General features: G+C 40.7%; 1 protein-coding gene and 1 pseudogene across 1 annotated transcript in view; both read right to left on the minus strand.

Annotated features, from left to right (window-relative positions):
• Mrps9 (mitochondrial ribosomal protein S9) overlaps nucleotides 1-15265 on the minus strand; it is a 57723-nt gene extending 42458 nt beyond the window's left edge. The window contains exons 1-2 of the mRNA XM_051152695.1: nucleotides 15098-15265; nucleotides 1230-1409 (exon numbers count right to left, since the gene is read on the minus strand). Of these exons, the coding sequence (XP_051008652.1) occupies nucleotides 1230-1409; nucleotides 15098-15232 (315 nt within the window). The 5' untranslated portion in view covers nucleotides 15233-15265. The remainder of the gene's footprint in view (nucleotides 1-1229; nucleotides 1410-15097) is intronic.
• LOC127195348 (host cell factor C1 regulator 1-like) lies at nucleotides 7148-7675 on the minus strand (annotated as a pseudogene).
• Nucleotides 15266-15703: the final 438 nt, after the last annotated feature.

Here is a 15703-nt window from a genome sequence, read left to right on the forward strand (position 1 = left end):
GGAGGTGCGAAGAGACAGAAATAGACAGATAGACAAACAGGTCACTTTTTCTAGGCACATGGCCTCTTATAGGTTATTCAATCCCAAGTGGTCAGCCCTAAACACAACTACATAAAAGCAACACTAAACAGACTCAGTAGGGTGTGTGTGTGTGTGTGTGTGTGTGTACACCTATCTATATATGTGTGCACATGTATGTATACACATAGCTCTATATGTGTATATATATTCACACATTTGTGCACATATATTTATATACCAATTTTTCTGTGTGTGTGTGAGTGTGAGTGTGTGTGTGTGTGTGTGTAAAACAATAGAGAAATCGTGAATTCGAAGGGGAGTAGGGGACATCTGAGGAGTTGGAGGGGGAGAGGGAAGCGTAGAAATGATTTTAATATAGTATTCATACACAAAATTCTCCAAAAAATTAAAAAATTCAGGGACTAGAAAGATGGCTCGGTGGTTAAGAGACCTATGAGAGGCTCCAAATTCAGTTCCTAGTACCCACATGGTGGTTCACAACCATCTGCAACTCCAGTTCCTGAGGATCTGATGCTCTTTCCTAACTTCTGTGGGTACCAATTATGCATATGGTAAGCAGACATACAGGCAAAATGCTCATACATAGAACACATCCTTATTTTGAAAATTCAAATATGTATTTAATAAGCATACTGGCCAAGATTTATTTGTAAGAGTTTCCTTGACTCTACCTCTATTACCACATATATGATCATCTAAACTACACAACAAAACAACGTTGCCAAATATTGTACAAGTTCTTACAGTGGCCTCTATAACCTTGAATCATAATCAAGAAAACTACTTGTTTTTGGATATAATCTAAAGCTTACCATAATTTGTCTCTTTGAAATTATGGTTCCAAGTATTAAGTAAAAAAAATTTCTTTTCTCTAGCCAAGGTGAAGAACACAGGGAAGAGAAAACAAAAACAACAAACAGGAAATAAGCCAAAGTAAAGTAATCAAAGCTGAAGTCATTGTAAAGTAATCAAAGCTGAAGTCATTGTAAGAATTATTCAAATAATGTGAGTCTCAGAAAGAGAAAGAAAAGATGTGCTTCCAACTTGACACAATAGAGGCATCTACCCTTATTCTGATAACCTGATGTAAACTTCTCAGAGCTAAGGAGTTTATGCTAATGAGAAAAGTGCTGTGCACAGCCACAACCCTGCAGAACCACTTTCCCACTAGAGTTAGCTGCACTCACGTCAATATCCTCTTCAGTGAAAGTTTCTGGATCTTCTCCCATCATGTTGGCTAAGTGCCTCTTTCCTATGTTGAATTCTTCAATCTGCTTCTTAATAAAATCCTCTGTATATGATTCCTGTCTTGAGGCTTGGACATTTTTCTTTGTTGTTACAACTGTGGTATGTATTAGCTTTAATAGCTAAGGGACATAAATGGAAAGAAAAGAAAGCATTTAAAATTAAACAGTGATTTAACAGATCACTATCTTTAAATAAAACAAAGTATAATTTATCATCCTTAGTCAACAGACATCAGAAACAAAGAAAAAAGGTCTAGCACCCAACCAAGGTGCTAGAACTAAGCTCAACTCAAAGCCTTGCAAGTGCATTAATTCAGTAGCAACTCAGCACATTCGAATCAAAATACCTCCAAGCAGTGTGCTGTGCCTCTTCACTGTAAACACATTTGGTATTGTTTGCTCAGTGACAGTGAGCTATCACACTGGATGCATGAGAAATAAAGAGAAAATCACATGAAACAAACATACAAAGCTAGGCAGCACACCTTTAATCAGCACTCAGAAGGCAGAGGTGCTTGAGGCCAGCCTGATCTACAGATCAAGTTTTCAGATGCCTAGGGGCACAGAAACACGTCCTAAACAAACAAACAGGTAAATGCCTGAATCAAGCAGACAAGAGGATTGAGGATGGTAGTCTGGCCTTGCAGGCATTCCCCTTGTTTTGAAAGAGAAACACAGCACGTAGGTTTGGCTTAGGACTTTACACTATAATGATTCAACATTAAGATTTCTGGTAAACTTGGCTAAACACGCTGCCGTAAATGAAGGTTTTCTGTCTTTTTGTCTCCGTCTTTCTTGAGGCAGCAGTAATCACACATTTGCTGTTGTTGGTCCTCCTATGGTACAGTACAAGGAACTTTCTTCCAAGGCAGTAACACTTCACCTTCAATGAACAGTGTCAAATATTAAAACAGTCTTTTCTTAAGACCTAAACTGAACCCTTTTATCTCTGCCCCAGCACCTTTGAACACTGCTAATAATACTCATAGACTTAAAAGTCACAATCTCGGTAATACTCTTATTTCCTGTCTCATACACATTAAAAATCTCCTTTACACACAAAGGCCCATCCCTCCTACATTTTTTTTCCTTCCCTCTTGAGAATTCTAAATTCAGAACATTCTACAGTTATTTGCCACTACAGTTGCAACAAAAATGAAAGAAAAAGGAGAAAACATTACCCAATTAACAGTAAAACTTATGTTCTGAAGAGCCTCTGAATTAATTGAGTAAAAATTATTTTAACCCACTCTTTAATGGGTAAGAAACTAACTTAAAATTCCATAAAAACTTTTGTTTTTGCTTAGGAGAGCAGAGTTTCACCTTTGAGAAATATAATTACTCAACAAGATATTCTCATACATTGCTTTACAAAGTGCTAGTACTAATGAGGAAAAACAAGCCCACCAGTAGGTTAGGCTCACAGCAGTTCCTCTTGTCTGGTTTTTGCCTTTCCTGGTTCCATTACTTGAGGATAAAGGAGGATGAGTGTGACACAATTACTGTGAGGTGAGGAGAGGCATTTCTACCTAACTTATATACTGCTATAACTGCTGATTTTGTTATTAGTTATGGTTGTTAAGCTCTTATTATGCCTAATTCATAAGGAAAGCCTTGTTGTAGCTATATAATGGGAAACTACAGGGTATGTACAGCTGGGTACTAGCAGTGGTTTTGAGCATCCAGTGAACTCAATGCATCCATGCCCTGTGGAAAGAGAGGTCAACCAGAGACAACCTATTTTAGAGACACAGCCTATTTTAATGCCCTTGCTCACAGTCTAGTGCACCCATTTCTCCATTCTAGGAGTTTTAGCATATAAAATTTACATATTCTTTTAACTGGTTGTTTTTGTGATTCCAGGTCTAATTTCAGCAATGAAAAAAAATCTTCCTTCCATGTTGGCAATTAAGGGAGGGAGGCTTTTCTACTTTAAAAATCCAGGCAAAGGCATGAATTTGGGGACAAAAGCAACACAGTAGATTATTCTTTCAACTGTCTCAGTACCAAAAGGATCTGCACAGAGTACAACCAGATATTTTGACCATGGTGAGGGCAGTGCACTCAAATGCAGTTGAACCCAAGGCTCAAAGCAACCCAGAAGACAGTCTCTTGGGTAACCAGCACCACCCTTCCCAGCAGCCATAGGCACCAGGTCTGAGCCTCGGGTGAACTGGAGCCCATGCTCTGCAGTAAGGGATGAGAAGCACAATCAGGGGGGAAGTGATAGTCCAACTGCAGGAGAGCTGAGGTTGGGCCATCTGATGAGCATCCCAGGAAGCAGATAGTTCCGTGAATGTGCACAGGAGAGATCTGTGATCAAGCTGTATGTTGTTAAGGAAGTTGGGCATGGCAACACACACCTTTAATTCCTATATGTAGGAGGATGCCAAGTCTGAGGTAAGCCTGGGCTATACAGTGAGAATCAGTCTCAAAGAAACAAAAACAAAACAACAGGAACAAACAAAACTTGGGTTGGACAGAGAATTCAGTGGTTAAAAGCACTTACTGATGCTCTAGAGTGCTGAGAGCTAGGCTGATCCTAGGCTTTCCCTGAGGCCCTGATGTATGGGGACGCACATAGTTCCTCCTCTAGAACCAGGAATACTCCTGGCGAGCTAGTAATGACCTGGGGCCAAGACCTTAGAAGGGCTGTGGCTTCAGATCCTGAGATCTCAATCTTCCTACCCTAAGGGACCATTGGTTATCAGTCCCAGGGCCCCTGTGCAACTCCTGTGTTTCTCTTGTGCAACACTGTTCAACTGGCTTCCTGCTGACTTTTGGCCCATTGTCAGCATTTTCCTGACTGCCCCATATCCCCTGCAATATATACTAAGATGTTCTTAATAAGCTTGCTTGGCATAAAAGACAGTTTATTCAAGATCTCCTGATCTCAAACTTTTCTATCCCCTTATCTTTAGGTCTCCTGGTTCTCTCTCCGGACCCTTAACTGAAGAACAACCTCCTGGTCCAGATCAGAGTACCAGGGCTTAGCTCCTAACATCCACATCAAGTAGCACACAACCACCTGTAACTCTGGCTCCAGGGGACCTGACACCCTCTCTTTGGCCTCAGGTACCACATACATGGCATATACTCAACAGAGACACATAAACAAAAATAGTTTTAAAAACAAAAGTCAGAACTGCTTGACAGATGATGCTCACACATGGCAGTGTGGAAAATGGCAGGCATGAATTGATAGTATAGCAATATAGCTCTACCATGTAAAGAAACAGCTTAGAGCCAAGGAATTGTAGACAGAGAGGCAAGATCATGCCTTAAGACTACTATTTTCTTTGAGAAGTAGATGAAATGGTCTGTGATGATTAAGCGGGAAAGTGTAATGGACCAAATACTTTCCATTCAGAAGGCTGTGACATAGTGTTTAAAGTACAGATGAAGAAATCACAAGAAAGCATTCATACTGCTGTGAACCAGCATTCCATCCATACTGTGCCGGTAATAATTTCTTCATCAATTATCTTTTCCCATCAACTTAAATGCTGAAGAAAGCGCATGCTAGGGCACATGGTACCCTTCAGCACGAGCTTCCCACTCTTGTGAACACTTCACCTTGACTTTAACTCAGCTGGGTCATAATGTAACCCTGCCAAGCTCCTACTTATGCTGCCCTGAAGTATCAACGCCTGTAGTTTTCACTTGAATTCTAGGCCACTAGGGAATGTGAATGATTTTGTGTGTATGTATATGTGTGTACATGTGTGAAATAAGCATTTTAAAAACAGGAACATATCCTGTTTACATTATTTTAATAGTTGCTGTCTCATCTTTCATCTTTCTATAAACTTGGGAAATTAAATAATACCCACTTATTTTTCCCTAATCTGCATTTCAGGTATGGCAATGATCTTTTCTCCACTTATAAATTTTCCTGGTCTGTTTCTGTGCCCTTGTTTTTGCCTTCTGTACAGCTCTTAACCCTTCATTTCTACAGTCCTTCCCACTTTCTGCAGCATCAGTTTTACTTACTGTAGTCACTCAATTTTTAGCTTTATTGTTGGTCTATCTTCAAACTCCATGCCTTAAAAGCTTCCCCTAAGCACAGCCCGTCATGCCCCAAACCCACAGAGCTCTCCCTCACCCACACTTTCTAGGAATGTCCTTGGCAACATGAAATGGTTGTGATAAAGTAAGAGGGTTTTTTTTGTTTGTTTGGGCTTTTTTCTTTTGTTGTTGTTGGTTGGTTGGTTGGTGTTGTTCACCTCTTACCTAGAGAGGAACACTCCTGGGAGTAACTGAAACCCCAGGTAGCTCAAAATCCTATCTACTATTTCCATATATGCTTAACTTGTAAATTGGCACAGTAAATTAGCAACAATAATTCATAATAATATAGACAACTCTAACAATATACTGTGACAGAAAGAACTTTATGAATGTGCTTAAGACAAATACTCTGGGAACCTAAGTACTGAAAGCACAGAAGAGAAGGACTGCTGCAGTGCTTCTGCCCTGCTGAATGAGCATCCTCCTGCAGGCTCGGGGCTTCCTGGACCACTGTTCCTTTACTTCAGTTCCTACAGTTAAGCATCTTCTAAAGTGCAAGAGTTGATTACTGACTTGAAGGTTTGTTTCTGCACTTGATTTGTTTCTTCACTTGTCAATCATATTCTCTGGAGTTTGTGACATGAAATGACAGCTTTCCTAATTTTAACATAAGTGAGGCCTAAATATATTTACAAAAGTTTTTACTGTTCACTTAAAAAAGACTTTTAGAGATGTCACTAATTTGGGACATTTTCCATAAAAGCTCTTTAGGATCTTTTCTCAACAACATAAAAATACAACATCCTGAAATTCATAATACTTGTTATAATATAAGAAACAGTCCATAGATACATTCCTTCTTAAAAGTTCTGAATTATTCCAGCAATCACATAGAAATATGTATACTAAACAGAGTCCACTACTTGTTGGCACAGTCCATTAAGGTGAGGCTGAATGAAAAATGAAACAGAAAAATAGCTCCCTAGCCAAACACGTAATTCCAGAAGAGAATTTTTTTGCCACTATAAAACAATCCTGACAGAATCAGCTACCGGTTCCATCCCCAACTGCAGTGATGATGCCAGAATTTTCATCAGACTTTTGTTCAAAAAGTAGTATAGACACAATGTGACAAATTTGTTTCTTTTTAAAGATAATCAGTGGGTCAGACAACTATAATTTCAATCAAGCTGGTTGCAAAATAGGCAGACACATCCTGACAGCTATGATGTCCCAAATTTGGCCAAATGCCAGTGTCAACATTACTTTAATGGTATTATAGCAGTATTAGGCAGTTTCTTTTAGTTTAACTGGATAAAAAGGGAACAAAGAAAACTGGGCTGCTAATCTGAATAGGAAAGGCAAAAAAAAAAAAAAAAAAAAAAAAAAAAAAAAAAAACTTCAAGGAATTTTTAAATAGGTAAAAACTGAATTCACCTTAGTAAAATTGTGAATAAGACACTATACAAGGGCTCCAATAGAGGAATCACAGTAACCTCTTTGAATAGGTGTATAGTTATCAATTAGAAGCTTCTGGATATAGGCAAAAGAAAGCTCTCTGACATAACTAAGTAAAAGGTACCCATGCTCCTGTAAACAAGCCTAATGAAACTCGCTGGGTCATAAAACCAAGATAAATCAAAAGGCAGCAAAGTATAAAAGGACCGCTAGTTGAGAAGAGGAAGGGATGGGTGGAGGGAGACAACAAGGGATAAAGGAAGATATGAGGATGCTATGTGTACAAAATGTGATAATATATTAATGAACATTTGGGGGTTTTGTGATTTTTTTTTAACTACTCACAAATCTTTATTCACCAATGGGGCGATACTTCCCTTCCCCCCGGTTACTGACCCTCCCGATGAGGGTTCCACTGAGCTCAGTGTCATGGCAGGGGAAGGTCCTGGTGCCCAGGCACCTGGTTTGGAGAAGGACCTCATCCTTCTCTTGGGGTTACTGGTTTTTGTTGTCCGGAACAAGTCGGGGAGGAGGGACCACTGGCCATCAGCACTCAGAGCTCCATGATGTCCCCAGATGGGGATGCTGGGGAATAGGGACTTGGGGTATCCCCCAACCTCAGCAGCCTGATGGCCTCAGGGGTCAGGCTACCAGGATAGCGTCCGAGAAGCAGCTCTGGGCAAGGGCTCCTGAGTGGTGGCAGGGCGTGGGGAAAAGTCACAGGGGGACTGCAGTACGGGTGGTCATTATGTAGGCTGAGTCAGGAGAAGTGGGTGGCCATGTTCTCCTCAGACAGGAACTGCTTATGCAAGGGATCCCTGGCGTCCAGACCGCGAGTCACCCCAGTGGTGGCCTATAGGTCCCGACTTGGGGGGCCTCGCTCCAGGGGCTGTTGCAGGATCATTATGGTTTGGGGTCCTGCACATAGAGGGGTGGGATCCAGGCTCGTGATTTTTTTAAAATAGCTCTTTCTAGGAGCTTTAAAAAAATGTGTCTTGCTTATGTGTCTGACTGTCTGTATATATACCACACACATGCAGGTGCCCAAGGCAGAAGAGGACACTAGATCTCCTGGAACTGAAGTTATAGGCAGATGAGGTCACCCTGTGTGCTGGGAACTGAACCTATCCTACTTTCTGGCATATAAGACGACTGGGTGTATAAGACAACTTCCAACTTTTCCAGTTACAATATAGTTTGGAATATACTTGCCATATAAGACTACCGCTCTTCCAACGCACACCCTGTGCGGCAGACTCAGGCAGGGCACAGACAGCCAGGCACTTTATTAAATGCCAGCAGACAGCCAGTGCCAGCCTACACTGCCCCTTTAAGGTATGTTCCACACTCAACCCAAAAAAGCTCAGTCCTCTGGAGTCTAATGGGTTGGTTCTTGTGGAGAGACAATCCACGCCTACATTCTCCTCCTCAAGGTACAGGAAGATGTGTGCAGCTTGCCCCTCCCTGCTTCATACTCCCCACACAGGCAAAGCAGGGAATCAGCCCCCACTATAGGTGCCAGATATATGAAAGAAGGGGAAGCCAGGTGTGGAAAAGTACCCAGTATGTAAGACGGCCCCCAACTTTGGCACAGATTTATTTTTGAGGGGGGGGGGGGTTAAAAAGTTGTCTTATATACCAGAAAATACAGTAGTTAGTTCCTCTGCAAAAGCATCAAGTGCTCTTAACCCCTGAGCAAACTCTCCAACCCCATTTACAAAAAATAATTAAATAAAGAGGCTGCAAGTTGGGAGTGGTGGTGCACGCCTGTAATCCCAGCACTCAGGGAGCCAGAGGCAGTTGGACCTCAGTGAGTTCAAGGATGGCCAGGTCTACAAAGTGAGTCCAGGGAAGCCAAAGCTACACAGAGAATCCCTGTTTTAAAAAAGGAGAGAGAGGGCCGGAGAGAGAGACTATGAAGTTACATGCAAAAGCAGGCAGAATCTGAGGCGAATTCCAATGATCCACAACAGGATCAATATAATCAGAATTCAGTCATTATGAAATGAGACACCTTGTCTCTTATGTTCAGGATCTCAAGAGAGGAATTACCTAGGAGTGCTAAACTGGGCCAGGTATCCCAGGTCACAGTTCTTTTGAACATACTCAAAAACAAACAAACAAAAACTCCAAACACCAGATTCCTCCAGAGGTGCTCCCAGGAAGGGAAGATGCTGCTGCTTGCATCATGTTATACTGTCAACAACAAAAAAAGTCACCATTTATTTTCATTCTACAATCATCTATATTAAAACTCAGCATACTTACCAATCAAATAAAATATAGACCATGTCTGAATAATGATTGAAACAACCCAATAACTATAGTTATGGGTGCAACATCTAGGAAATGTGACTATGACAAGCATAAGCAATGCTGTCACAAAATCATTACTAACATAAGCAACAATGGTTGCATAGAAACTGTTTAAAGGAGAAAAACACCTTGATTCTGTGAGAGATGTACTATTTAATATACGTCAGATAATAGACTGTCTGGATTTATATAACCACCCCTGGGAGATCGAGCGGGTATTAGATAGAGAATGAGAAAGGCAAACAAGATGGGAGGTATGGATGGTGGTGGCATCTATTATCAAGCTTTCTTAAAATAAATTTATGAATTGCCACATAAGGAAAACATCAGTTTTAATGTATAGGTACTTTTATAATTAAGGCAATGAGGGATACACTAAAGTTTATCCAGGACAGGATGATGTCTTTTTTTTTTTAAAGATTTTATTCATTTATCATAGATACACAGTGTTTTGCCTGCATGTACACCTGCACACCAGAAGAGGGCACTAGATCTCATAGATGGCTGTGAGCCACCATGTGGTTGCTGGGAATTGAACTCAGGACCTTTGGAAGAGCAGTCAGTGCTCTTAACCTCTGGGCCACCTCTCCAGCCCCAGGATGATGTCTTAAAGGGAACAAACACCTTGCAAAAAAGGCTATCTTTCCCACTACTTAAAAACTACAGTTAAAAATATACACTCAAGGACTGGCCAGAGTATCTGACTACCATGCATAAGGCCCAGAGTTTGACCTTTAGCATACACACCACAACAGATACACAACATATACATGTATATGTATACATATATGCACTTGTGATACACATACCCTTGTGTGTATGACTAATACTGACATTCAAAACTTATCTAAGAAACATAAATAATTTACAAAACTGAATACCACTGTTAAGATGCAAGTGAATTTAAAAGTGCATCATTCAAAGTACCTTTGGCCACTGACTAAATATAATTTTTTTATAAAGCCCTTACTGTAGACCAACATGGTAATATACTAAATATGGGATTTACAAGTGTTGGGAGTTCATGAGAAAGAAAATGAACAGCTATTTTTTTTATAGAAACACGAACAAATTTACTATGAAGCTGTAACATACAAGGATCAAGCTGTCTAATGTCAGTGGTTATTCTTCTGACAGACCATCCAAATCAGCAAGGGCGGAGGTACTAATAAAATTCTTAGCAGAAAACGAGAAGTAAAGAGGAATCTCACCAAAATAACAAGGGGTTTGCCACTTTCATTTAAAAAGCTATAAATATATAAAAAGCCAAAACAGCATACCCACTCTACTAGATTACAGTCACAGATGGTTTTAAAATTCATGGGTAATCTTTCCAGAGAAGTATGAAAGGGAACTATCAACAGTTCAACAATAATGCCAACACCATTTTGTTTACTTGTGACAAGTTAAAAAAAAAAAAAAGAAAAAAGAAAAAGAAAAAAACGTTCACTACCTACAAGAACAGAGTACACATTGATACGTAACAATATTTCCAATCCCTCTGAAACCTCCTAGTTCCATTTACTTTTAGTTTCTTGCTTTTACCACCAATTTAATAGACTAGCTAAGCAGCATACTTTTCTATAGATTACACCACTAACTACAAGTCACAAGATTAATGCTGCTTTCATGAGCTGGAAAAGAACTCACGTCTGCTGTAAACAGCAGCTCTGTCTTTGCCTAATAACAAGTGACCTTTTGACTTCTTGCTAATATGGCCAATGTGCTGGTTAGTTTTTTGTTAACTTGTCACAAACTACAGTCATCCAGAAAAAAAAGTTCTTCAAAAGGGGAACTGCCTCCAGCAGAGTGGCCTGTGGGACATTTTCTTTTCTTTTTTCTTTCTTTTTTCCTTTTTTTTTCTCTATAAAACAAGGAGTTTTATTGCCTCAAAGTAATTCTTGATGGCAATATATTTCATAATTCATCTAAAAACATAAGAGTTCCACAAAAGGCCAAAGAATGGCAAACTACTTCAAATGAGCAAAACAATATGAAAATACAAGGTAGAACTTTTTAAAAAATATACATTCTTTTGAAATACTGATATGCAAAAAACTAACTTTTGGCCCATTGTGAAACTTTAAATTCCCAGTTAATTAAAATCTGAAATGCTGACTTTATTGTTGAAAGACACATTAATTGTTGATTTCAGAATGATACTTGACAATTTGATTTCTATATAAATGCCTAGATACAAAAAGTACCAAATATAAGCAGTAGTGTAGCAAGAAAATAACTGGCAGAAATAATTATTCAACCAGTACTGATAGTGATGATTGATGTAGTAAGGCCCTGGGCCAGTGGTTCTGGGCTGTATAAGAAATGAAGCTGAACAAGCCGTCAACAGTGAGCCAGTGTGCAGTGTCCCTCTGTGGTCTTCAGTTCCTGCACTCAACTCCTGGCTTGGGTCCCCTTAACAATAGACTGTAACTTCTAATCTCAAACAAAGCCTTTCCTCCCCAGTTCACTTCTGATGGTGGGTTTTATCACAGCAACACAAAGAAAACACAGCTACTTTCTGTGAAGAGCCAGAAAGCAGATTAGATTTGACAGACCAGCATCATCAAGGCACTTTTAGCCATCTCCAATTACCTTTCCTACATCTGAGACAATCATATTCTTTTATCTCAAACTCTAACCTCAGGGAGGCAGAGTTGAAACTTGCTTTCCTATGACCAATGGTTTGAAAGGTGAATAAATCATTTTCTCCAAACACATTGTTTCAGGGACTGGCATAGTAAGTAGTGGCTACAATGTGCCTGGTTTGGTAACTCCAATCTCTAACTCAGTCCCTAAACTCGAACCAGTTATTTGTTGCTGCCAGAACCTACTATGATTATAATGTACCTTTTTATACCACTGTAGAGCATAATACCTACAGAATATTTATAGATAATGCACTAAGAGCTAACACAAGCACAGAAATTACTAATGCTGCTAAAGCACTGCCCCCTGGGAAGCTGCCTGTACTCACCTCTCTAACTTCTACTGACTCTACACTGCATCAGGTAAATGCGTAATTAGGCGGCTCTTCTGTATTTCCTTCTATAAATCTCTCATAGTACATTACAGATTCCTAATATGTCCGGATGTACTTTATAAGAAGTTTAGTCACTCACAAAAACGAATGTTATCCTTAACCAAATTTGGGGTGCTGAAAGGTTTAATTGTGTTGAGACATAGTATGAAATGGGTATACTGTAAGAACAGCAGAGGAGGAAGCCAGCTAGCAAAGGGCCCAACTGAGAACTAGGAGTCACAGTGAAGTAAAACTTGCTTTCTTTTTTTTTTTTTTTTTAATTTTAATTTATTTACATGAGTATTCTATTTGCATGTATAACAGAGGAAGTCATCAAATCCTATTACAGATGGTCATGAGCCACCATGTGGCTTCTGGGAATCGAACTCGGGACCTCTGGAAGAGTAGACAATGCTCTTACCCGCTGAGCCATTTCTCCAGGCCCAAAACTTGCTTTCTTTTCTTCATTGCATTAGTGTTTCTCAAAATGTTTTACTGTCGCGCATAATTTCTTTTATATCACTACCCAGTATATACACTTACCAGTGTAAAAAAATTCAAAAACACTTTATGAAATGCACTTTTTTATTCTATTATGTCTACTCTTTTCAAGCTGTTTATGACCTATGAAGAGATTCCATAATTAATGGTACATGACCCAAATATGAAGTGGGGAGGGGAGTTAGTTGGATAGTGTTTTATTTGCTCATGAAGTCATTAATTTTTTTGCTTTACAAAACACAGGCCCCAAGAGAAATACAGCTATTAATGTTGTATGCAGAAGTGGATAAGTGTTTTTTAATATGGACATTAAGAAACATTAATATTTCAGACAGGCACTCTATAAAAAAAGCTTTCTTAATGTCTTTGTGCATGCACACATACATAGTGTGTATGAATGTGTGTTGGGGGTGGCCTTGTTGGAGGAGATGTGTCACCAGAGGATGAGCTTTGAGGTTTCAAAAGCTCATGCCAAGACCCAGTTTCTCCCTCCCCCTGTCCTCCTCCCTTTCCCTCCTCTCCCCACTCTCCCTCTCTCCCCTTGCTGCTGCTGCTGTTTGTGGATCAGGATGTAAGTGTGTAGCTATTACCACACTGCCATACCTGCTTGTCTCTAGGCTCCTTACTATGACATTCATGCCTAACCCCCTAAAAGTGTAAGCAAGGCCCCAATTAAATATGTTCTCTTATAAGTTGCCTTAACAACTAAGTAACTAAAGTAACTAAGACTCTGTGTGTGTGTGTGTGTGTGTGTGTGTGTGTGTGTGTGTGTGATGATTAAGGATCTACAGTAGTTAAATTTTTCACTTATTATTTAAGATGTACTTCATGTGGTAAAACATATTCAGGAATTTAGAGGATCAGGCCCAAGAGAATCATTCCTTGACAATGCTAAGAATCAATTTCATAGGTAACTGTCTACCTTAGAGTACCAAGCTCAAGAGAAGTGCTCAGCAAACATTTGCATATTGGGGTGGATGGGCCATTTCAAGAGTGGACAAGGAAATAAATATTAGCAAAGGGCACTGTTTTAGCCATCTTACAACCTTAGCAAGCAAATCCTAATGAAGGTAGAAAAAGAACACTTTATCTTAATGATGAAATGAGAATTGTACACAGCCTTCAGGGACAGTGATATGAAATACTGGAATTTGCAGCAATAACCTTACATATGAAAATCTCCTGACAGAAGTGATAGCACAGAACCAGAGCAAGATGCTTACTTTAATAATACTAGTGGGAGAGAGTAATAAGCAATTAGAATGTGCTTTAGACATAATAAAAATCTTATGTGCATTTCCCATATAAGTTAAAAAAGTGAAAGGCAGCTGGCAGTGGTGATTAAAGCCTTTAATTCCAGCACTAGGGAGGCAGAGGCAGGCAGATATTTGAGTTTGAGGCCAGCCTGTTCTATATAGTGAGTTCCAGGACAGCCAGGGCTAGAGAAACCCTGTCTTGAAAAACAAAAACAAACAAACCAAAAAAAGTAAAAGGGATGTTACCCAACAAGGCCCATTTTTTTATGTGCATGTTTACACATAATAAGAATATGGAGAAAGGCGGAAGGGTAGACACCAGGTTCTGAATGTATGAGAGAAAGCCACATTCCCCATATACACATTATTACCAATAAAAACATTTTGTCTGCTACAGTTCCTCTCATATGCAATTATGTGTATAAACAAATATTCAAATAGACGTATAAAAGATTAAAAAACAAACCAGCATATTTCCCAATTTACAACACAGAAAAAGATAGGCAGTCATTTTGCAAGATCCAGTACTTCTCTGCACTATCTGGTGCTAGTATTTCTTTACCAATATTTGGTATTCTATTTAAAATGTTCTGTTTTACACACCCCACTTCTTTGGCAGCACATTCTCAATCTCTTTGAGGTCTCCCGTTTGGCCTGTTTGGCCTTCAAAGTCCTGTTCCTCTGACCACTCATGTATTACGCTGTCTGTCTCCTGCGCTACTGCCTCGATTTCAGCCGAAGGCTCTACTGGCCATCTCTGTGTAATATCCCAGACACCTTAAACGCAGTTACAGCCAAACCTAAATTCGCCTTCTCCCAGTGGAGAAGCAGGTACCACGCAGAGACTGAAGCTGGAAATCACAGCTTTCACACTGCCCTCACGATTGAGTCAAGCAGTCAATGCCCTCTAAATAGCTGATGACAAAGTTTTCAGGAAAATCCCAAAAACTGAAGGCACTTGTAAAAAGTTTCTGTCCACTCCATAGTGCGGGTTTGCCCAAGACGTCTTCAGGGTCGCAGCTGAGTTCAGCTCCCGCTCCCCTGAGACCGTTCGCCACACCTTGGCAGCCACTCAACTCCACATGCCAGACACGAAAGGCCCCGGAAGAAGCTACAGAGGATCCGCCCGCGGCCGAACCTACCCGCGACCCTTACGTGTCACCTACGACCTCTACCCAACACCTTAGGGCCGGCTTCACATCACCTACCACACAGACCGCCATCTACAGCTCCCAGGACCTTACCTGGGACTTGGGCCCGGGCTGCCAGTCAACCGGCGAGGTTGTCCAGTATCCGGGCCTCTGGCAGAGGCTAGCCCTAACCGCGTGAAAGATCTGACGGGAAAGCACTCGGCCACAGGACATACAGGGCGCAGCCATGTTGGTCGTGAGAAAAGTCTGGACGGGAGGGTAAGGGGCGGGTGCCTAGAGACTGCGCAGGCGCGAGCCGCCCAGGCGGAAGCGCTTCACTAGCGATTAGAACTAAGGGGCGTGTCCTGCAGCCTGGCGCCTAGCCGCCTATAGGGTATGCGGAGTTTGGCTGCAGCTTGACTTGCACGTGGCATTTCAGCCTACCACTAGCTGTACCTAACTGTGCCCTCGCCTCTTCTTCCAGTTGTAGCTGAGGTCGTGGTACCCACACTCAGACAAGTCTTCCGCAGTGCTTGCTGTCACTCCATGAATTCCAAGCATGCTTTCTTGTCTGCCTGCCTTTACAGAACTGCCTTCGCCTCTTCTCGAACTTGCCTGTTTTCAGGATCTATGTCAAGACCTTCCCACAGCAACTGACTAGCTTCCAACTCACTCTTGTGTTGACTTTTAGCTGTATGACCCACAGACTGACAGCTTCAC

Source organism: Acomys russatus, chromosome 11 (genome assembly GCF_903995435.1).
Source record: "Acomys russatus chromosome 11, mAcoRus1.1, whole genome shotgun sequence".
Classification (NCBI taxonomy): Eukaryota; Metazoa; Chordata; class Mammalia; order Rodentia; family Muridae; genus Acomys; species Acomys russatus.